The following is a 23,602-nucleotide window of genomic DNA, read 5'->3' on the forward strand; positions in this document are numbered from 1 at the left end:
AGATGCTTTAACTCTGCATGGGCACACGGATTCCTCAGGAGGCATAATCTCATTACACTAAATCACTCATTCCCTTGATGCATAGATAGGGGGAGTGGTGAGCTATGTTGCCATACAGTAGGATTCACAGTTGCTAAGTATAGTGCATGCAGCTGATAGAAGCTGTGGACAGAAGGTATCCTCTGGGCGCTCAGAGAAATGCAACGTATTAAATGGAGCGGCAAACTTTCTCTTTTTTTTTTTGAAATGGGGCATTATGTATGCATGTGGGGATGTTTGTTAAAAACCCTTGTCTGCTGTCAGGCTTCACCTCCTTTCCCCTAAGCTCACAGAGGGAAACGTAAGCTGTTTACAAATACAGTATGACAGGTTGGATACTGCTAACTTAAGTTTTCATGTCAAAATCTGTCAGTGACATTTAACAAGAAGAAAAAGCACGTCAGATCTAAAATGCTTCCAGAAGAAAAAAAAAAAAAAAAAAAAAAAAAAAAAAAGCTGACATGTGGATGAAAATAGCACTTAACCTGGGATGCACCAAAGAATACAGAGAGTGTAATTCTATCCATAAGACAATATGCTGTGATCTGATATATATTTAAACTTGTTCTACGCAGCTCTCTAATCTCAGAATTACTCACTGGAAAATCAGATCACTTCATTGCATAATAAGTGATTTATTTTCTGAACAACGTTTTCTTTGTGTCTATGCAGATTGAAGATTATACAGTAGGTGTCCTACTGTAATTGAGTGCCACAAACACTAGTGTTGCCTTTCATTTATGTTTGTTGTCCATATATTGCCGAATGTATACAGGAAAAATATTGAGTTTGGTGAGAAAGGCTCTGGGCTGTTTTGAGTTCAACTGGGAATAGATTTTTTTTTTTTTTTTATCAAGGGCAGTGTGCAATCATGGAGCTGTGTTATTCCCTATGATTGCCAGACCACTGGCAAAATGCACACACACACACACATGCACACACTATGGCTGTGTGAAAATGTGACTTCACAACATCAATAAAATATTCAGAGGGAAGATCAGAGTGAATCCAAGCCCAGGTGATGCAGTATTACCATTTTTGTGCATCAATCTGGCCTTTTTCTGGCCCAGCAGTTGGCCTCCTTGCACTATGGATTAGTCAAGTCTGTTGTCAAAGCAACATGATGGACACATAAAAATAAAAAGGCTTTTACAGTTACAACAATTTCTCAATGTGAAGCTGCAGAGAAACAGGTCACTGTAAAAGCAGTCAAAAGACCAACAGGACAGAGTGTACAGAAATCAAGATTCAGGTTGCTGTTTGAAAAGAATTCAAATGTGCAGCCGCTGCACTATTTAAATTTAAGTTGATGGACTGAATATTCATGGGAAATATTGCAAACTTTGAATGTGACAACCACGATGCGGGAAAAACTAAACACTATTTGAAGAAAGAAAAAAGAGGAGATATCAGTGTGCTTATACTGTCTTATGCAGACAAAACAAACAAAGCATTGTTCATCATTTATACTGTATAACTGGACCATTTGTGTTAATATACTGTATAAACAGCTACCACACCTTCATTAACACTGCACTAAAATGTTGACAGTGATTCACTGTCTTTGCCACAGTCTGTTTTAATGAACTTGGTCAGTGCGCAGGTCAGTCTGATTAATTCTTTTTATTAAGTTCACATATTTAGGATTTTTTTTATTTTCCCAGCTTTGTAGTTTGTGTGTGTATAAAATGTGTTTGCCTACAGTGCTTTGGGGAATTTGGTACGAAAAAGCAAATGACTGAAAGGATTAAATCATCAGCTGGTGATAATAATAAACCAGTGAGATAGGACATTATCTTAGGGCATACTTTTTCCTCCAGTTGCAGCCAGCGTATTAGAAATAAAGAAAGAAAAGTAATGTGCTCGTATTTTTTGTCTGTCCCTTATCCACTACCTCCCACCACCCCAGTCTTAATATTTATTTATTTATTTATTATCCTTTTATTAGAGGGAACAATTCAGAGCTAGGACAGTATAATGGCTAACCAATGACCTAAACAGCAGTTTTAAAAAAAGCTACTATAATTGAGCCTGAGAACAGAGACTTTTTGTTCTCCCATCACCAGAGTTGCAGTGAAAAGTCAGAGAGCAAGTCAAGGCGGACCATGAACTCAATTGCAGAGAGAAATATTGTTTTCCACTATAACTTATAGTTGCAGCCAAGTTTGTTAATCAAGAACTCAGTGAGGAGCTTATCAGGGCAAAGGATATTACAGAGCGATACAAATGTGCAGCCTGGATGGTGGGTGTTGTATGCCTCCGAGCTTGTTAAAAGGGCCTGGTCAAGTTATGTCGCATTTTAACAGCCATTCGCACTGATTGGCCTCTCCGGCACTCTGAAGGCCCATAAAGCCTGATTCATCACCCCTCTCACTTGCAGAGGGCACTCGGAAGGCAGGGAAAGAGCAGCGCTCAGGTATGCTAAAGTCATCCATGATGAAATCTGTCAACTCTGCAAATGGCTCCCTTTCGCCCTGCTGCCTTGTGCATTTTATCAGCCGAAGAAGTCGATGACAGAAAGTCTATTGAACTCTGACTGTCTTTCCATACAAATCATTTAATTCTGGTGAGCAACGTTTGTATTAGGACGGAGCTTGATTATCAGTCAAATTTGAGGCTGGCTTGACATTCTGAGTAAGAAGTAAGGAGGTGGCACTTGTCAAGAGGCTCAGCCCCACTGTTTGCTGAGAGCATCCCTTTTTAACTCAACATCAGATCTACTTTTTCACCTTGCCTCCAGTAATCATAATTATATTGGGAAATTCTATTTGTCGCGCGGCTCCTGACAACCCTTGAGAATGAAAAATACGATTTGATAATTTGCTGCTGCAGACACATCTTCAAACACAGCAGGATTTCGGGGCAGAGAACAACGGGTGGGCTTTAGGAGCACTATGAATGCTATTGGATCATTTTTTGAGTGACAGATAACAAGCTCAGAGGCCTAATGAAGATCTCCCTAGATGGATTAAGAATGTTTTATGCTAGTTAACAGACTTATTGTTTATTATTGTCTTATCTCCTTACTGTATGTGTGTAAACAAGATGACACTGTAAGATTTATTATCAATATATTTTTGAAACACGCCACTCACACACTGTTGATGTTAAACAATAACTGAGCTTTGCTCATATGTTAAAAGATGCATGAAATATTAATAACCCTACTGTCTATTAAAAGCCATTCACTTTTAATCCCAGATTTACCCTGCACATGCTCTGATGTATATTGCAAGTGTTTGTGCTGTAGCCTTCAAGGAAAACCCTCAGAAGGTAGAGTAGCCTACGGATTTCTTTTTTTCTTCCTGAGAAATGGCCCCTGTGTTGTTGTGGTAGAAAATTGAGTGTTGGATTTGAGCATACAGAGTGCTAGACTGCCTCTTTACATTTTGTTTCCCTCCACTAGTCCAATTTCATATTGATGAGCTCTGCAGCAATTCAAATTGCATGTCTTCTTTAAACATTTAACCAGCAAAGAGAGCAATCACACTCTTTGCTCAAATCCTGGCTCTGTTGAAAAATGCAAATGCTATTGCAGTGAAGGGAAATTCAGAAAGTGGCACCTGAAAAGGTTCAGATTTTCCAGCTAATAAGAACAGGCTTTGTCTTATGGGCCTGACTTGGACACGGTTGGTTGAAAATGCCCCACATGATGAATGCTTTGTAATTCAGTTTCCACCGAGAATCATTAATAAGACTGAATTGTAATTTCACAATTTGTTTCAGTCTAAAATTACAATTAGATCCTTAATATGTTCATGCCCCATATGTATGGAGATCACAAAGCAACAACAACAACAAGAAAGAAACATCTATCCAATGCAGAACTGAATTCTGCATTGATTTATATTACCATATGGTTTATATAAAATCTTTAAGAAATGAAAACATTGTTCCACCAGCTCTGGGTGATATTGTTCCGTTACTCCCACATAATTAATAGAAACAATTCAAGAGTGAAGCATCCTCTCTGCATTAATCTGGTGGTAGCTCTTCCTCATTCCTTACAAAGAACTGAATGTGTCAAACGGGGGACTAAAGATTGTCCAACTTACCACAGTAGTTGCAGAAGTTTTACAGAACACTGAAAAGCTCCCAACTCACATTAGCTGTTGGGCCAAATGAGGTAGAACATGCTCGGATGGGGGCGAGCAGTAAAATGTGAAAATGAAACAATGAAAGCGAGTAAATTGGTGAAATAACTAAATTGGTAAGGTCTATTTTTTTTTTTTTTTGTTCAACTCCAGCTTTTCGAATGTTCATTCTGGATGCTCCCAAGGAAGCTGCTTAAAAATGATAATCCAGGGGAGGAAGGGAGAATCTCCCCAGACCTGCCTCAAGCCTGCTTTCACTCCTATTAAGAAATATTATGCAGCCTTCCAAAGAAACCTAAGCTCCAGCTTTAAACTCTGGTGCCTCCATGTCTTCCTCTAGTCTTATCCTCTGTGGTTGAGCAAGTATCAAAATAACAATCTCAGAGGACCTGTCATGGACAATAACAACTTGATTGATGATGAATTATTTTCTAGCCATAGCTAAGTAAAACATCAAATATTTTATGTAAATGATGATTTTGCAATGAGTTCTATTGTAATTCAAACTAAATGAACTCTATAACATCGAGGCATCCACATGTCCTGCATCTGGGAACTGATGTAATCCTGTGCTCACCAGAGAAAATTTACCTATTTCAGAGAGGTTTTGTGATGATTTTCAACAGCAGCAAATTGCCTAATGTATCTCCAACAAGGTGAAAAATACAGATCTTAGATTTCACACACTACCACACAAAAATCCCCAAACACTGCTGCATAGAGGAGTGTTCAGCTTGGCTTCAAGCTATATACATGAGGCTGCCTCTGGCAAACTGTGGGACTCTTGCTTCATTACATGTAGTAAACATTTCATACAGGGTCAGAATATATAGCAGATGTTCAGATTTCTGTTTAAAGAGCACGATTCTATCAGTAAGCTTTAGTCCAAAGTTTTTGATGAAAGTAATAAAGTTAGCTTTTCTCTGTTTAGTTTTATCTTAAGGAGTCTACTGGAATCTTTAGAAATAACAGCGATGTGACAATGAACTGTCAGTGAAGGCTGCTTCTCCTGCAACAGCATCTTGCAACAACCAGTCAGGACCGACAGTATATAATGTATGGTATTCTCTATAAATGAGCAATTATGTAGAGATTCAATTAGATGTGCATAGGTAAAACAGTATAATATCTCTGCCCGTCGGGTGGCCTTGTTTACCCAGCATGCATCTCTCTGACAGGGTGAAGGAAGACAGGAACACCCTCAGATTAAAACATCTGGTATACAAGCTTCTCTGCAACCTGAACGCTTGTTATGCAAATTCTAAAATGGGAATTAATGCATTAACTTGCAATATCTTTGATTTGCTTTAAGTAACACTAAGCTCTAAGTGAGTGCACCCCACTCAGTAGGAAAGGCAAAGATGCCATCTAGCTCCATATGGTGTGAGATATTTTGCAGAACTACTGCTTTAGTTTAAACTCAGTGCTTTGTCAATATCCATCATCGCTGGAATCCTTATAGTACATGCAGTGTTCAGCGGCTCGTTAAAAGACGGTCTCTCTTGCGGCATATATGTCAATTTGTCTGGTGATTTATTTGTTGGCTAACTGAGCTGGTATCACCTAACTCATTCAGGTAGACAGAGTGCATGCGTATGTGTTTGTGTGAGTCACGGAGGGAGAAAGAGAGAGAGGGAGAGAGACACTATGCGATGCGATCATACTTGGCCTGCATCCACTCACACAGTAATGGGAAAAGCAGTGTGTAACGATAACTCTCATGAGAAAACAGGGAAAGATGAGAAAATAAGTGGGTCAAGCACTAGGCGTGAGGGGCAGGACCGGTGAAGCAGACCCTAGTGAAATCAATGCACTTCTCGGCGCTTGCTTTGGTGGGATATCAAACACCAGAAAAGTGTGCTGTGGTGGTAAATGATGGGCTAAAAGCTGGAGGTGCCCTGGCTGAGTTTGATTATATCATTCCCATGGCATTCTCCGTCATCAGATCTCGTGAGATAAGTATCATAATAGTTGTGTATTTTTACCCTGACAGTAAATGCTATCCAAATTGTTGACCATTACTGTGCCTGTTTCCCAGGATAAGAGGAATGATACAGCACAAGTGTTAAAAAAAAGATAATTGTTCCAGAGAAATACAAGCTGGTTGCTATATTTTGAGGTATTGTTCTGATTTGTTAGACCACTTGGATGGAAAAACCTGGGAAGGTTCTTCATTGGTCTAAACTTGAATACATTTGTGTGTTGTATTTCAGTCATAGGCACCAGTCAGGCAGGCAGGAAATATCAGTTATTATTATAAGCAGTATATGTTTATTATCATTATAGTATTATAGTGGTATTAGTAAAAGTAGTAAAGTAAAAATATAATCAATTTAAAAAAATTGAGAAAGAAAAAAATATTGAAAATACCTTTTTATCCTAGTTTCTGATATATGGTAATATATTTGATAGGTCGTACACATTAACTTCATTTGTATTCACTACAACTTCAGCATCCTCATTCTACAGTTCTCAACTTTTAGAAACCGTAATCTATGTCAAGCTTGATTTTTACTTTTATTTTACTGGACTATTAAACATATTACCCTCATTCACACACTAAATAGACACTCTATGTGTCTTCTCAGTGGTCTAGATCACATGTAAAGCCATAAATGTGCTATAAGTAATAAAACCAGTTGTCCTATCTTTAAAACTGGGACTTCCTGCTGCTTAAAAATTTGTCTGAATTATATCAGGTCTCCAGACATATGCAGATGAAAGTGTTCTATGTGTGTCAGGCAGGACCACCACCTCAAGCTTTTACACTTCTGCAAAATATTCAAACTCTACGGCTCCATGCTTATTCATGTTAATTAAAAAAACAATGTCCACGTGCATTATTGGTCCAAGAGACAGGATTCACCAGATGGAGTAGGTGAATTAAATCTAAATAGCAATGCATACATTATACAGGTTTCTGAGTTCAAAACCTTTATCTACTGTTAAATTACTCACAAAGGAGCAAAGTGAAATTAATTCACACTGAAATGAGTTACAAACTGTCATTTTCTGCAGCATTTATTCTAACAGTCTAAACTACTGGGAAGGTTTGATAATTGCTTCGAATTTGCCACACTCATCTATAAATGTTTACGTAACCTGGCTGCAGAGGTTCTTAGTGACATGTTGAAACCTTTTTGGGCTTTTGCCTCAATTACCGTGGATGCAGCTGTGGGAAATTGCAAAGGACACTGTCACAAAAACCCCCCTTTAGACAGACAGTGCTTTTCTATAAATGGGATGAACATATGGAATCCCTTACACTCACAACACAAAATTGACCATAATTGGGACCACTTTAAATACAAAATGAAACACTTTCTGAAGAGCAACCAGCCATGATGAAATTGTGGGTGACCTTTGTCTCGCTCTGTTGCATCTCTTTGCTTTTCTTTGTTTCTATAGCTCCACTGCACGAGTGTTCTGCTTGTGTTTTATTTTGAAAGTCAGTCACAATTGCAAAGTAGTATATGATTTAGATATATTGTATATTAAACATTTATTACAATTTGAATATATACGTGGAATTAGACTACTCAACAGTTTCTGTTACTGTCAGCCATTCATGTATTGTAAGAGTTAAATAATTTCAAATCATGATTTATTCAAAATGTTCTGCCACCAGGCATTAAATGTCACCATCAACACTCTGTGGCATTTCTACACTTAAGATTCTATAAAATTGAAGCAAATGATAAAATAACAGCGATATAATAGAACTTTTCTGGAGTCCTCGAGGGAGAATCCACATTTCAGTGTCACATCTTCCTTATATACTGTATCAATATGGTTTTAGTAAGCGATTACATGTGATATAAATCACCGTGGGTCTAGATCACAGAGAGAAAAAAAAAAAAATCCCATTTAGAATTTGTGTCCTCGTTTGTTAGTGGAACGGCACCTCAATTACCCAGTGAGCAGGTTTTTATTTATTCATGCAGACAAAGTCACGTATTCATGAGGATTAACCCAAAACTCGCTCATAGACTGGCAGGCACAGATTGCATATTTTATCATATGAGGAATAGCTGACGCTTGTACCCTCGCAAGATTGAAAGGAAGCAAACTGAAGAAGCAGGAATGGCTGAGTGAGCTTTTGGGTCACTGCATGGTCAGTTTCACTAACTTTATTCTGATTTGCGTTTTCAAGAATATATAAGAGGGTATTATGAATAATATGTGTGCAGTGGAGAGTGTTCTTGCTTGGGAGAAGTGAAAGAGCATAAGGTACTATGACAGGAAATCCAAAGTTTTGTAACACTGGATTTGTAACCTTATGTTATTGCTTTTCCCCGCGGAATATGTGTTCTATATCTGAAACTGCGAAAACAATTTGAAAGAAAATATTGCCTGAGCATATTCAAATACATCCACATCCAAATTCGCAAACAAGCTCGGAAACAAAACAGACACATGCACCAATTCCCGTAACTAAAAAAGTCATACAGTGTTACGCTGAATGCCAACAAAATACATTCCCTTCAGATCAAATGTACTCTCTCCGGAAAATATCAAATCATCCTAATAGCCAAACTTCTCTTCAGAAATTGTTAGGGAAATCCTCTGTCCCCTGTCATATTACCCACATTTATCAGGATGCAGCATAGCCATTACGTCTGGGGGTTTATCAAATTATCTGCTCGCAGAATGGCCGAAAAGGGACACATTACAACCAACCGACTTTGTCTGAGCTGCTGCAAAACAATATTCCGGGATGCTGCAGCAACCAAAAGCAAATTATGGTGAACATAACACAGACTTCAGTGGAGCGTTAACAGAATTGATGGCCCCTCTCCTGATTTTCTATCTGTTGGGACAGATGTCCCTGTGTCCCTGTGACTCTTGAGGTGGACGGCCCTGTAAGCGATGGCAGATGCTCCAAAGGTAAGACAGATGGAAGAAAGTGTGCACATTCTTCTCTTTGGAAAAATTAATATTAATCATTTTACAACGCCACGATAATAATGGTAATTACTGGCTGTAAATGATAAAAGAAAGGCGAAAACCGTGATCCTTCATGGGCGACAATCAACAAGACATGCCTTTACAAACAATGACAATGTTATTACTGCACATCCAACTTATGGAGTACATTTTCAAGACATTTCATAGGAGCACAAATCTTTAGACTAACAGCACATTAGGACTTCTTTGTCTTCTTGACTTTGAGGAAATAAGAAAGAGGCATCCATTCAATGCTTATGATGCGTGTGATTGTCTTTCTTCCTGCGTTTGTCTGCACTGCAAGCGGTGGATGTGTGGGTGTATAAGTATATTAAAGTAAATGAGCGCCTGGTGAGTGCACACAAGCATGTGTCTGCTGCACATGTGAATATGTATGCCGGCTCTATTAAAATCCTGGCAGCTGCAGACAAGTAGCCCAAACACAGTATTTCACAAACACCATGCCTTCTAATACACTGTGATATCGAGCTCTCATTGTTGGGTAATTGCCACTGATGGAGAAAAAAAAGAACAATATTTCATTCAGCACAATCTGTGGTAAACTGAAATCAATGAGGCTGAATAGTGTGATTAAAATTTGATCGGATCACTGACGACCAACAATGACAACAAACATGGAACAGCGCTCTTTTTTTTTTTTATCAGACAAAAGCTGCTCAGTGGTTTAAATGTTGTTTAGTGTGGCCAGGATAATGGAGGCCTATTGATTCTTTTGGAATTTATTCTGGAACCATAACTTTTTTTTTTTTCACTGCTTCACATTCATTTTGAAAAGAGGCGGTGACACTGTGTGAGACCTGGTTATTGAGAAACACTGGGAGATTTTCCAGTTTGAGCTGTGGGATGTTCTCGTGTTGCCCTGCTGCGTCTATGCTTGATCTCTTGCAGCAGCAGAACCACGCTGAAGAAGGATCAGCGAGTGGAGGCTTTCAAAGACCCTTAGGTTGTCGGTGGTAGTGTTTTGTGTTTGAGAAATCTGTTCTTAGTTGTACGATGTGGGAGGTTTGCACAACTAGATGCAGATCAAGGTGTATGTGTATGTATGCGCCTTTGTATGGATGCTTTCCCTGTACGCCTGGTGTGTAAAAATTCTGCATGCGCTGTGCAACTGGGAAAATAATGGTGATTAATCAAGAAACCAAACACCAAATAGGATTTTTTTTCTCTTTTTTTATACTATATAGAACAAGAGTAAATATACAGAAGAGGGGAAGAAAAGTAGGTCAGGTTTTAAGCTTTACAATGCTGGACTTCAAAAAGGAGCATTTCTTGCAATTCTTTCTCCTTTGTTGTCTACAAATTCATTAAAATGAACAATTATGAAACAATTTGTGTTTTTTGTTTCTAATACTCTCCGTGTGAGGTCTCTTAGTATTGTTCTACAACAGTCCTTTCAGTGTCTGCATCTTCATTTGTCTTTATCTTGACTTTACTTTATCCCAAACATGTGTGCAGTAAACACACAATGCTTAAATGGAAACAAGCATTAAAAATAAAAGAGTGTTTAATCAAAGGCATAAAGTTTCTTCAGGGAGGATTTGAGTCATGTATAAGTTAAGGTGGCAGAGAAGGTGTTCTTTAGTGTGCTATTTGGACTTGCATTCCCTCAATAAGCCTTTATGCCACATGAAATAGATGAGACCCCATGGCACGTCTGTCCACACCACCATGTGTTGCATTAAGGGTGTATTATGGCACGGACCAGTGACTCCCCAATGCGACAGCAGGGTTGATCATCAATTATTATACCTCAGTGGATCAAAATGAGCATATCTGCTCATTCCAACATCCCCAGTGCTGCCCTGCGGCGCTGAGCAACGGCTTATTGCACCTCCAACTCCCCAGTCCACCATCCCCTCTGCACCTGTAAGCTCAGCGACACCAGCCGGAGCACTCATGGAGGCAGTGGGACATGCCTCGAGACAACATCTGCCTCCCCTTGGTGACCTGCCGAGTTAAGCCAACTGCAGAATCAAGGGCATACGCGCAGAGGTCTGTGATTTTATCATAACAAAGACTTTTGCAGTTGCTGCTGCCTGTAACTGGCTTCAGGAGACGTTCCAGTCTATTTTCTGCTAACACTGTGAGCTCGCTCTGTTGCGTACTGCTTTTCTTTCAATCTGCACGTCTTTCCCTCTCAGCTGCTGCTGTTACAAGAAAGAGGATAAAAGATACATTTTAGAAACTTTGAAAACAGTTTCAGTAGATATTCTGATTTGAGTAAGTTGAACAAAATATCGTTGTGTTTACAGATGTATGCACACACACACACACACACACACACACACACACACACACACACACACACATACAAAATAAAGGTAAAATAGGCCTATATCATTTCCTTTTGCTGATTCTTTGTTCACATTCCTTCCTTCACATCCATAATTAGTTATGTGAATTATTTTTACTCTTAAGACTGTGCCGCATTAGTAAACATGAGGGAATCTCTGTATGACAGATGTTTGACACTTGAAATCCTGTGGGACTGTAGCTGAATAGAATCAGTACAAATCAATGCAATCACGCAGGTGTCTGGGGAAACGGGGACAAAGGGACACAGTGTCTGCCTGCTTGCCAGAGCTTCTGGCGAGGCTTAAGCACCAGGTCTGCTTCTGCATGCATGAAATGGCAGACAGCTAACTGACCTCACGAGCGCTACATTGCCTTGAGGTCCCCACAGATGCCTCACAAAGAGGCCGGGCAGAAGTGCCTCGCGAACTTGACCACCATGAATGTGATGAATGCCTCGGCTCACTTGGTGAGGGTACAGAAAAGCCAGGTTTATGCGTTCAGTGTCAAGCCCCTCAAAAGCCCCCTGTCATTTTCTGTTAGGCCAAACATTTCCTACAGGGCTTACCTGAAAATCTACTCCCTCAGCATGGCCCATCTGAAAACCCCTTCCTCTGCCCTCTCTATTTCTTATTCCGCTCATTCAGCACAACTTCTTCTTTTGACTTTCCTTGCTACGCTCTCACTCTATTTGTCCACGAAAAACAGTTCATGCATTCATTGACCAGGTCGAGATAAGTTCCCACATAATACAGTGGGTAGAAATCTCATTAATGCATGTGCATTCAACACCTGAATGAAATCATAGCAACAGATGCAAATTAAAAAAAAAACAAATTGTAGCCATGCTTTATTATATCCCAACCAATTGAATTAACTGCCAGTAGTAATTAGAATTCAAGACAGTGCGTATGAGAGCGGGTACGTACTGTTACAGTATGCATGAGATTTATTGTGATTTTATACCCACACTTGTGAAATTAATGATTTCACAGGGAAATATTGCATTTGTTGTGAATGACACATTTTATTTGAAATATGCAAATACGTGAAATATAGACAGATGGCATCATAGTTGTAGCAGTCTGTCATCATATCATTGATGTCACTGCAGCAATACTGCAACTATCACTGTAAATTGAATCTCATCAAAACTGCGCTTTATCTCATAGTGATTTCTTGTTGAAAAATAAGCCGGAGAAAAGCAGCAATATCGTTTTACATCGGTCACAGCATGCCGCACTCCGCACAAAAGTCTGTTGTGTTTGTGTCCCTTTTCTTGTCTGTCAGCACACTTTTAACATTCAATTTGCCATCGTTCGTCGATAAATGGGCTCTTTTTTAGAACAACCAAGCTTTAAGAAGGCTTTGCCAAATGTTTCTATCCTGCTATGCTGTTCTGCACCATATTAGGACAACACTCTGAAGGCCTAAGAGAGCTGGTGAAAATACAACCTCTGAGATGCTGGGGTCTGTTCAGCCTTCAGGAGACATATTGACGCACAGTTATTTTGGTCAATAAGTCCTTCTGAGCAGAGGCCATCCTTATCCTTGAGACCCACTGCATGTGAAAAATGAGAAAGGGATGAGACCATGCATTTTAATCTGTTTGGTGGTGCTATATCTTAACGGCAGGAAGAAGGGATGGGGGAAGATGGGAGAGGGAGAAAAGGAGAGAGAGACAGATGCACTTCCTCTAACCCCGTCTCAGTCTCACTAATGCAGTTGTTCACAATAAACCGTATCATTTGTTATACTGAAATACGACACCTCCAAGCCAGAGCATAATGGCTTTATTGAAATAGGAATCAGGCTGACCTCTGACCTCAACACAAAATTTATAGACAAACATAAAACCCCTAGTGAGAAGATTTTGTGTTTCTGCATGATGTGATGTTGCCATTTGAAAGCCAAAGAAAATCCCTTTATCATTTCAAAGATGTAGACTTGTTTTATTTTGTGATTTATTGTTGCCAAGGCATGAACTACGACATATCCATAATGCATTGGTGTGAGTTAAAGTTTGAACTGGGATGCCACGTGTGTGTATTCTGAATTAAGTGCGTGTTAGAGTACATGTTTGTGAGCAGGATGGGGTTGGTAGGATGGACAGCAGCTGCTAAATCGCAGGCAAAAATGTTAATGCTAACACAGACTCTAAAAACTAAAAATGAAAAGGAGTGGAATCTTTGTAAAAAGCTATCTATAACAAATGGCCTTGAATAAAAGATTAGCGCATCTATATTTTATAGCTTCCCATGTTTTTCTCCCGCTACTGAAGGGAAAGTTTCTGCTCTTTCAGGCAGGTGTAACCTCAGCTCATCACACTGAAAGAGCAGTGCGGTTCTTGAGCAACGTTGGGAGGTTTGCGGTGTCCAGGTCTGTGGTGAGATTTCTTCAAAGTTTAAAAGTTCAAGCAAGTTTATTATCTGAGGATTTCTAACTTTGAGGTTTAAGACAGTGTTTACTGAGTGCTTGATTCCAATCAGATTAAACTGAATGAGGAAAAAAAAAAATCTACATAGCCTTTTGCACCATATGTGAAAGACACTATTGGCAACCGATAAATAACTTGCCCTTGTTTGATTTCAGGTGTGTTGTTGTTTTTAATGATTCATGTTTGGTTTTACTGAGATCATATCAGATAGATGGGATCAAGGACCAAAGCGGCTCAACTCGCCCAAACCTAACGTTTCACCGGTTTAATATGCAGTCTGAGCCATATTCCAGTTTAGGAATCACAGAGTCAGTGAAATGGAACAAAGTGAATTGCTGGCTCGGGCCTTTGAGCCTCTATCCTTGTTTGAAGTCTCTCTCTACCCCTGCCGAGTTCAAAATGGATTGTCCAGAGACACGTTCAAACTTGGCAGTTATTGATCCCTTCCCAAACCAGACACAAGACTTACTGAACATGTTAACAACTTTGGAGTGAGTGCTTTAATTGTACAGGTCTTTAAAAAGCCCACTCAAGTCACAGGGCCGCTGAGTAAAATTGAAACAGTAAAGTTTGGACAGTCAAACATGACGCGTTTGATTTATTTATCCTACAAATCTTACTAGACGTCCCGAGCATTTGAATCCCATCTTTCAGGGCATGCTGGAGCATTAACAAACGTTGAACTGAAAGCATTAAAGTGTGCATTAACAACAAAAAAATATGTTCCTCATTAAAAAAAAGCGATTTAATCCCCTAAAATAGTTGAATAAATTAGCTGAATATGTGCATGTTAATTAGAGAAGGTTAAGTTGTAGATTTATTGGTGAAAGCCAAATCAGCTTACAGAAATCCTCTCCACTAAAACTACGTTAAAAAGCCAATACTAAGCATGTGTCACTCATAATGCGTGTGTAAGGCTGTTGATTTTATAGTTTCAGTCTAACCGCTGCTTGTCTGCTTCAATTAATTTAGAAGTCAACTCTCAAAAGTGTTTATTTTCCACTATTTCCACATTTCTACTGGCCATGGCACTGGAGCACTTCATATTGTAGGAAAAACTGTAAAGTCCATGAACTGATTGTCCTGAAATCTTTTAATATCTTTTCTATCTTGTCTTGGTAAGATGTGGATGATTGCACCAGAAAGCTCCCATCTCGACTTCACAAAAGGCTTTGGCGGGGAAACAAAGAAGGGGCCTAATACTCTGGAAAAGGAGGTTTCTAACATGACACTTTTCAGTCGTTTGAAGGAGGCTGCAGAGAGATTTCTGCAAGCTGAGTTGACTCCTCCAGATCAATAGCTCGTCTCTCTCTCTGAGACAACTGGTGTGGCATTTGAACCAGATAAAACAAGGGTTCCCCTCCACATCACCTCTGAGAACTGAGCTCTTGCGCCAAATCCCAATCAGTTGAGAAGGATACAGATGAGTCCATCTAAATCCCCTTCTGACTCAACTCTAGACCCCCGGCGGTCACAAAAAGGAGAAACAAAATCTAAATCTAAATTCATCTTAAAAGGAAAGGTCCAATCTATGTAGGTTAATACTCACTGTTGCTTCATTTAGCTCTGTTGCAGGCCCACTGGGGCAGCTGTAAAAAGTTCTGGGAGCCAGAAGGCACAAAGGCTTTTATTTATTTATATGAGCGAGAATATATAGCAGGAAGCAAACTGGTGCAAATGATGTGAAAAAAAAAAGGAGTTTGAAGAAGTTATCTTGTAGATTGTGGGATAACTGCAAAAAAAGGAATATGCTCCATTACCATTTTATGTGCAGCATGAATTAAATATACACACCACAGCCAGAATATCTCTGATACCATGACAATGTGTAGGGTCACAAAGTGGTTCTCACAGTGAATGAGAACTGCTTAAACCCATCTTTCAACAACAGCCGGCACATATGTACCCTTAAGCAAGGCACTTCTTAATTACTTCAGCAAAGCAGCTCATTTGTCCGCAGCAGATGACGAGATGATCTGCCAGAAGTCAAATTTTGCAGCTTAAATGTGTAAATGTGGAGAAGGGAATTGCTATCAAAGAGACTGTCTGCTCAGTCGACTTTACATGAATAAAAGTCATAAAAAAAAAAAATCAAACCTAACAGTCTTACTACAGTTCATCATCCTTCTAACCTGTGGTCAGCCAATTATCTGGATCTTGCTAAGTATGCTGGACTTATAACTCTGTGAACAAGGGTCCTCTTCTCCTTTGCATGTCAGCTTAGTCTTTCCCCCTGGTCGCTGATGACATTGTAACACTAATTACAGCTAATTGTTCTATGCTGAATGGATTTAGTCACATTGCAAATGATATGCCATTGGTCAGTGTCACAATGTTTCCACAGAAAAATTCAATGGGGAATGGAAATTTGCACAAATGAATGTAATTAAGAAGCACATTCATTATGTCTAATTGCATATGAGAACCCTCAAAGTGAAACTGAGATTGGACTCATATGAATAATTAATGCAGCTAACTGTACTGAATGCTACATGTTGTTGCCATCATATAATGATGTGCTAAACTATTAGTGTGAATACCAAAATGTAGTGTTACAGTTTTGTAGTGGAGAGTTTGAAAACGCAACCATCGAACATTTTTTTCAGGCTTCCTCTTGAAATCCCCTTATTCATGGGCAGATTGTGTCTAGACAGTTGAATTCCAATCTTAGTGCAAGCTTGCCATTGGCGGACAGTCATACTGGGTTTGAAAAGTATTAAAAATTCAAGTGGTACCAACGTGTTTGGCACACTAGATCAAGTCAAGTGGCCTTTTCCAAAGGCAAGAAAAAGGGTAGTTGTAAATCAGTCAACTGGAAACTCAGTCTGAAAGCCATTATGAAAATTTTGGACCTACAGAAATCAAAGAGTTGAGAATGTAACCCCGACATAGTAAGAATCCAGCAAGCCTTTAATCAGATTATTCGTCTGGCATCAGGAATTATATGATGTGCAATATAAACTTTAGGCACATAACTGTACAGTAAAGAACCAATTATTTAAATATTAAACAAAAGAAACATTTTAATTTGTTATTTGATAAAAGAATACAAGCAGAGTCTCTCTCTTATAATACACTTTGTAGCATGTTTAAAACTATAATCTTATTAATGCCCGCAGTGTTTAAAAAGGATTGGCTTATTTTAATAGCAGATTTAGATCTTAGACAGACAAGGTGTAAGCTGGTCATTTGAAAGCCATATGCCACAGATTACGATACGGAACTATACTATCAAGCTTTCTTCCAGAGACTAATGCACTACTTCAAAACTGCCTTCAGTGAGCTGCTGGTAAGTGGGTAAAAGCACAAGCTCCTAAATCCCTCAACTCCAACAACAGGCAAAAGAAATAAGTATATTACAAATTGTCCAGAGAACAAAATTGTGTATTGTTTGAAAAATGTGACGGATTTAGACTCAGGGATTTGCTCCTACTTTGCTGCACTTTGTCTGAGGGCTTAGCACTGTTCGCTGTTTGTGACATGACGATTCCCATCATTCAGCAGAAACCTTTCAGGACATCATTAAGCCAGCATCAACATAACAGCACAGGCTCCAGAACATTAATAGATTCATAAAAAAAAAATAAAAATAAACAGGATTCGGTTATTCATTGTCAACAAAGCTGAACTAATCACAAGTGCAGTAACATCCCACAGAACAAGGCCAGTGGTCATTATCATTAAAAAACAACAACAACAAATTCCGCAGGATACAATGCCTGAGCCAAGATGGGTCAAGAAAGACATTTTCATCAGCTGGAGGCTTTTAGTATTAAAACAACAGCGCTCTTAGTGATTCCAGGAAAAGCCAGCCACTAAGGTGAACCTCTGCAATACTGTGCTAAAATCTGAGGACTATATGAAAGGTTGTCAACAGAAACAGCAGAGTACATTCTTCTTCATTCAAAAGGGAAGGCTGCATCACATGTCATTATGCATTCCTGTTTTTGATGTTTTGATGAAGTGTTGCAATTTGGCCAAAAGGGACAGGTATGATTCATCACGCCTAATTGTTCTGGATGTTTAGTTCTGTAAAAGTCAGCTGTCGGATGTATGTGGGCTGGACCTAAAAAAAAAAAAACATATGCTAATGATATTAATTTGTAGCTTTAATCTATTTGTCAAGACAGAGGGGGAAATATCAAAACCTTTGAAACAACGTGTGACACAAGAGGCGACAGCGCAAGACTGATGGTGGGGTGGTGAAGTAAGCCTGGAGGGAGAACCATGAGCCCATAAAACGAGCAGCCGCCTAACTCATAAATAATAGAAACATAAAATGTCATATGAACTTTATTTCAAGAGTGGGTGGTCTAATAAAGATGCAGGTTTAAAAAGGAGTTGAGAAATTCATTGTCATAAGAAGGCCACATGGCTTTGCCTTTGGCACCGACAATTATTCAGCGCAAGTTGACATTCAGGTCCGAGCCGAAGCACCTTTTTCAAAACAACACTGCTTTTGACTCGGGAAATTCTCTCTTTCTACAGTCACTTGAGTCTTTCAATCTCCGAGCTCTATTTCTCCGTCTGCACTTGGACTCATTCCATCTCCTCTCCCCTCTTTCCACTTTTCCTTGTTCTTTCTGCTTTACAAATTGAGACGACACGATAAGAGATTGCCACCGCCATGCCAGCCTGGTGCTCATTGATAAAACCATATCTAATCCATCTTAGGCCCCCCTCTGTCACCAACACACTCATCTCTGAGACAGTAAACATGCACAGGATCCATCTCTCTCTTTTTTTGAACTGAGCAACATTGAGTCAGAGTTTATCTGACTTAACTTCTGGAAGAGGAAAACGGAGCTGGATGAGTCAAACCAAGGACGTTAGGTGAGAATGTATGGTCTTTTAAATATGTATTTATTAAAATTATACAAACATAAAATATGAATTTGGTGTACTTTCCTGAAGCTTGAAAAGGCAAGCCATAAATATCTGATAGCTGCAAAGTTTTACATATATTTCTTGGTGAATTTTATATGAGTGAATAAAATGAGTCAAATAACTCTGCTCTACTGTTACACTAAGTTTGTTAACTCCGTTTCAATGCAGCAACATACTTTATTGCAATCTGATTCGCAGCAGAGCATTACAAAGGATTCTATGAACAATTAACCCAAATTAATTTCCTGATATAATCATATCCTCACTTTGAGAATGTATCACTGTGCTGTGATTTTTAATGCAGCAGTGCATGCATGCATTTGCACCATTAGCATGGCCCTTCTATCTCAAACTAATGCACTTCAGCAAATACTACCCCACAGGGAACGTTAGTAATAAGCGCAGTATTTGAGTAAGTTTATGAAATATGAGATGTTTATGTCACTGAATATTAATAAGATGATGAGCAATGGCCTCCATACATAAATGAATCATCTACAGTATATGAATCAAGGCAGTTACCATGGCGAATACATTAAAGGGAACAGCTGGAGAAAGAAAGGTTTGATCATTAGATGTATATGTTTGTGTGTGTTTATACACACTCCTGCATGCGCACCGATGTGTGAGAGGCTATGAAGGTCAGGTGGTTGTGTAAAATAGAATATCTTGTAAAAAATAAATAAATAAATAAACTTTTCTTGAGGTCATCTTCAACATCCTCTCATCAGAAATAAAAAAAAAAATCACAAATGAGATGAGCCTTCACATGTAAATGAACAGGAACCCATTGCCCGGATGCCACCCATCTTGTCTAATGTCTAACAAATTCACAATCACACTCCCAGTGACACCCCAGCCCCGGACCTGTCAGCGCAGCTGCTGGAGAGGCAGATTCACCAAGGACTGTTGTCTCACTTACAGCTATGACACAATGGCTATACCGCACGTAGGTGTATGCAAAGCAATCTGTTTCTCCCTGTCCTGTAGATTTTTTTTTTTCCCCACTAGATAGAAAAAAACAGACTTGCTTTTTTTGACAGGCAATGGCAAACTGAAGCATTTCTGGCAATGACACACGCAGGCCAAAGGAGGAATGACGGCCTACCCCGATCTGAGCCTCGATCCAGTCTGCAATATGTGAAGCAGGGTTACCTCCAGAAAATAAAATCTGATTCACCAGGACTAGAATATCCAGTGTTGGAGGGGGGGGGGGGCTAAGTATGTGACAAGGACATATTGATGATAGGGGACTCAGAATAGCCTTGCTCATATTAAGGTGGAGCAAAATAATTTCAGCAGCATCATTGGCATGCTGCTGGTGCACAGGCTTTGGACCTACTCTACCACCGGTGGAAAAAATCCAGACTCTTCAGTGGTGTGTCTTAAGCACGCTTTTCCCCCTCAGCCAGTTATTTGAAGATGATTTTTTAAAAATCTGTTGTATATGTATGAGGAAGGAGTTGTGCATCCCAGAGTCCAATGGAGCTTTTTATGAAGAACATCATTGGGCAGTAAGCCATGCAGTGACAGCTGTCTAGTGAATCATTTGAATAAATTCTGCAGAGTTCCAACTTCAGAGGTATAATTCCCCTTACATTGTAAGGCTTAGCTCTGGACAGCATTTACAAAAATTCAGATTTACAAAATTAATTGTCAATAATAAATGCACCCCTGTAGAAAATTGTACTCTAACTCTAATTCTGCACAACTGTCAAATTCACTGTTGCTGTTGTGATCAGATTCACTTTGTTTCCACATCTAATTTAGCTGAGAAGGTTGTTGTTTTAATCTCAACAAAGAAAATCTGAAAAGTAGTTCACAGAAAGAGATTTACTGTTATTACTATTTATATTATGTCTCTCTCAGCAGTGCAACTGCCCTATCTGTACAACCATGACCAAGAATGACCTCATGAAAGCGGCATGTTTTATTTATATGCAGCGCTAGCTTGTTACTGGTTATTCGACAGAAAGTGGTCACTTGTTAAGCGTTAGCGAGGCTGTGTTGTTTCTATGACAATTGCAGCGGGAATCACTGTAAATAATTTTACTGGTTAAAAACACAGATGGGTCCTTTTAAATTACGCTGTGGAGAATCAGCCTCGAAAATCACAAAAGAGAAAAACACAAGAAGCATGACAGATTTGCCTGTCTGAACATGGGAGAATTCAGCACTCACTGGATTCTGGGTCTGAGTTTCCATCTCCCTCAGTGCGGCTGTTAGGTGATGTCTGCTCATAGTACTCCTCCTGTGGGAAACTGAGGGGAAGAGGCTGGGTAGTGCTGGCCATGCTGCAAGGCTCCGGGTCTCCCAGGCCGCTGTCACTGCAACTCTCCTGGGAACCATCTGGAAGATGGAACGTCACACGACGCTGGGTCTGGAAGACACGGACAAACAAGAAATGCTGTATTAAAAAATATACTGCTTCCACGAGCAAGTACAGCAGTGTGCTGCGGATAAGTATGGATGAAAATGAGAAGTCTAAGAGCACAACGGGAACTGGTTTCAGGAACTATTTTTGCAGTGGGACTGGTACTAAACCATTTCAAGTCAGGTCTGTCCAAGGGAACAAGGACACTCCTTCTAGACAGTCATATTTTAAAAAAATGCAATATTTCAACGCTTTGAGCACCACAATTGAAATTCCTCCCACCTCCACTGTGTTGAGGTGAGGACAGAAATCTCATAGATGAATATTTGACAAACAAAAACCAAAACTATCTGCATGGCACCTGCTAGGCCAGAAACAATTTATCTATTTATTTATAAAATGTTAGTGAATCACCAAACCGATGTAATCACGAATTCGAAGTCTGATCCTTGACCTCAGTTACTTTAGCGCTGTATTTTTTTGCGTTTTGACTCATTTTTTTGCCCACTAGAAAAAGACATTTGAAATCACGTCCTTAAAAATTCTGTCCCTCCAGCGATGCATGTAGTTTGGTATTAAAGAACCCATCTTTTGCAGGTATTCTCTTTGCTCTTAAAGAGCTTGTTGGCACACCACCGCAGACACACAAAGATTATTAATATCATCATCAGTGGTGACAACGCCGCTTGTTTATGGGTGAATGAATACTGTTAGGTGGCATTTACAAGGCAGATCCTTGCCTAATTGTATCAAGTGTGTTGTTACATGCCCCACTCTGCATCTATCATCCTTACCCTCTTTTAGAGGGAAAATATGCCAAAATTGCATTTTGTCATCAGGTGGACTAATTGAAACATTGACCTCATAACCCAAAAAATCATTTCTGGTCTGTTGAATGCACTGAATTACTTTTCAGTTAATAAACTGACAGTAAGATTTATAATTGAGACTTCCCTTCCTCATAATAGATGGGATCTGTATTAACAAGTTCAACTATGTCCTAGTTTTTTTCCTCATGCCCAATTTAGACACAAAAGAAAAGTGTGGAGACTGAGACTTTGATTTGTAAAGTCTTGGGGATCACAGGAATGTGGGCATTTTCTTCTGAAAGGTACAGCCCTTTTTGATTTCTCCGGAGGTTTACGCAAGTTCATGTTGCGACCTTTCATTTGAGCTCAAGAAGAAAACACACCGTGTATGTAGTGGTGTCTGCTAACATGTTAGCAGCTCGCCCAGAAAAACAAACCGCAGTCACTCACATCATCAGACACAGTGGGTAATCTGCAGACACCGTTTCTGCTCTCGGTTTTAACATCTTTTCCTTGGAGTTTGACGAAGAGAAAAATGAGGGGGGTGGGGGGGGGTCTTACTGGGCTTTGAGGTAACACTGTTAAAACTGAGCGTTGCCTCAGTGATATATACTGCAGCTTGAATTCATGTCTTCACATGATTCCCTGAGTAACATCATACTGCAGCACATTGTATAGAGGCATAAAATACATAAAATATAATTATGCCCCCAGCCTCAGTTATTGCAGTGAATTTTATTCCTCCCATTATTCAAACTGATAAGATTTTTTTAAGAGCAAATAGAAGTGGAGCATGGGTGACTATCGTGATTTTCTTCATCGCTATAGCAACAAAAGCAATATGTAAGTCCTGAATTAAAAACATCATTAACACATGCTCCTTTAAGCTCAGGAGGAGGTGAGGTCTCTATGCGAATATATTTTTCCTTAGTCACTACAGTGCGTAGATAAAGCTCTTATTGTTCTTTGATAAGACTAAATAGACTAAATAAGGCTCGGGAAAATAGGGGAGAGAGGGAGAGTGAAATAAAGTCTGGCACTAATGAAGGACAAACTGCCAAAAACCAAGTGCACAAAAAGCTTAGTTTAAAAACTATCAGAGAGGGTTGACTAACCTAAATCCACACAATTAGCACCCTGAAAGCACAACTGAGTGGCTTTCTATGCTGGGATGTTGAAACAGCTAGCTAAATATTCTATTTACTTGATTCATCTAGATCCTGAGGCCACAAATCAGCGAGTGTGTGTGTGTGTGTGTGTGTGTGTGTGTGTGTGTGCTGGTAAGAGAGCGACATAAGAAATAATGAGAAAAGAGAGGAAAAAGGGCACGCAGTCAAAGAAACAAACAGCCTTCAAGATTTGTGTTGCTGTTGTTTCTATTGGCAAAATAAGAAAGAACACACTTATCTGTTCACATGCACTGCTCTAATTTCTGTACCAAATAAAAAATATATGATACAGGATTATAATTAATCTCGCTTTTGCTACATGTGGTGTGAAGTGTTCTGCTGCCAAATGATAAGGTATATTTCTAAAGTTATCTATGGGAAGGAATTTCACTCCTCTTATAATTTGATTCATTTTTCTATGACAGAAAATAGACGAATACCTTGTTGGCAAAATCTCACGATTCTGTGTGCCACGTTTGCCCACTCTTTCAAGTAGTCTAAATATCTAGTTGTTCTCAAACAGAGTTGGCAGC

At 39.4% G+C, this 23,602-nt stretch overlaps 1 protein-coding gene across 1 annotated transcript in view; it reads right to left on the reverse strand.

The window, feature by feature from the left end:
• The window catches only part of pcdh11 (protocadherin 11), a 115,187-nt gene that overhangs the window by 19,728 nt on the left and 71,857 nt on the right, over positions 1-23,602 (reverse strand). Inside the window, exon 6 of the mRNA XM_026357222.1 lies at positions 20,899-21,097. Coding sequence (XP_026213007.1) covers positions 20,899-21,097 — 199 coding nt within the window. The remainder of the gene's footprint in view (positions 1-20,898; positions 21,098-23,602) is intronic.

Source organism: Anabas testudineus, chromosome 10 (genome assembly GCF_900324465.2).
Source record: "Anabas testudineus chromosome 10, fAnaTes1.2, whole genome shotgun sequence".
NCBI classification, from domain to species: domain Eukaryota; kingdom Metazoa; phylum Chordata; class Actinopteri; order Anabantiformes; family Anabantidae; genus Anabas; species Anabas testudineus.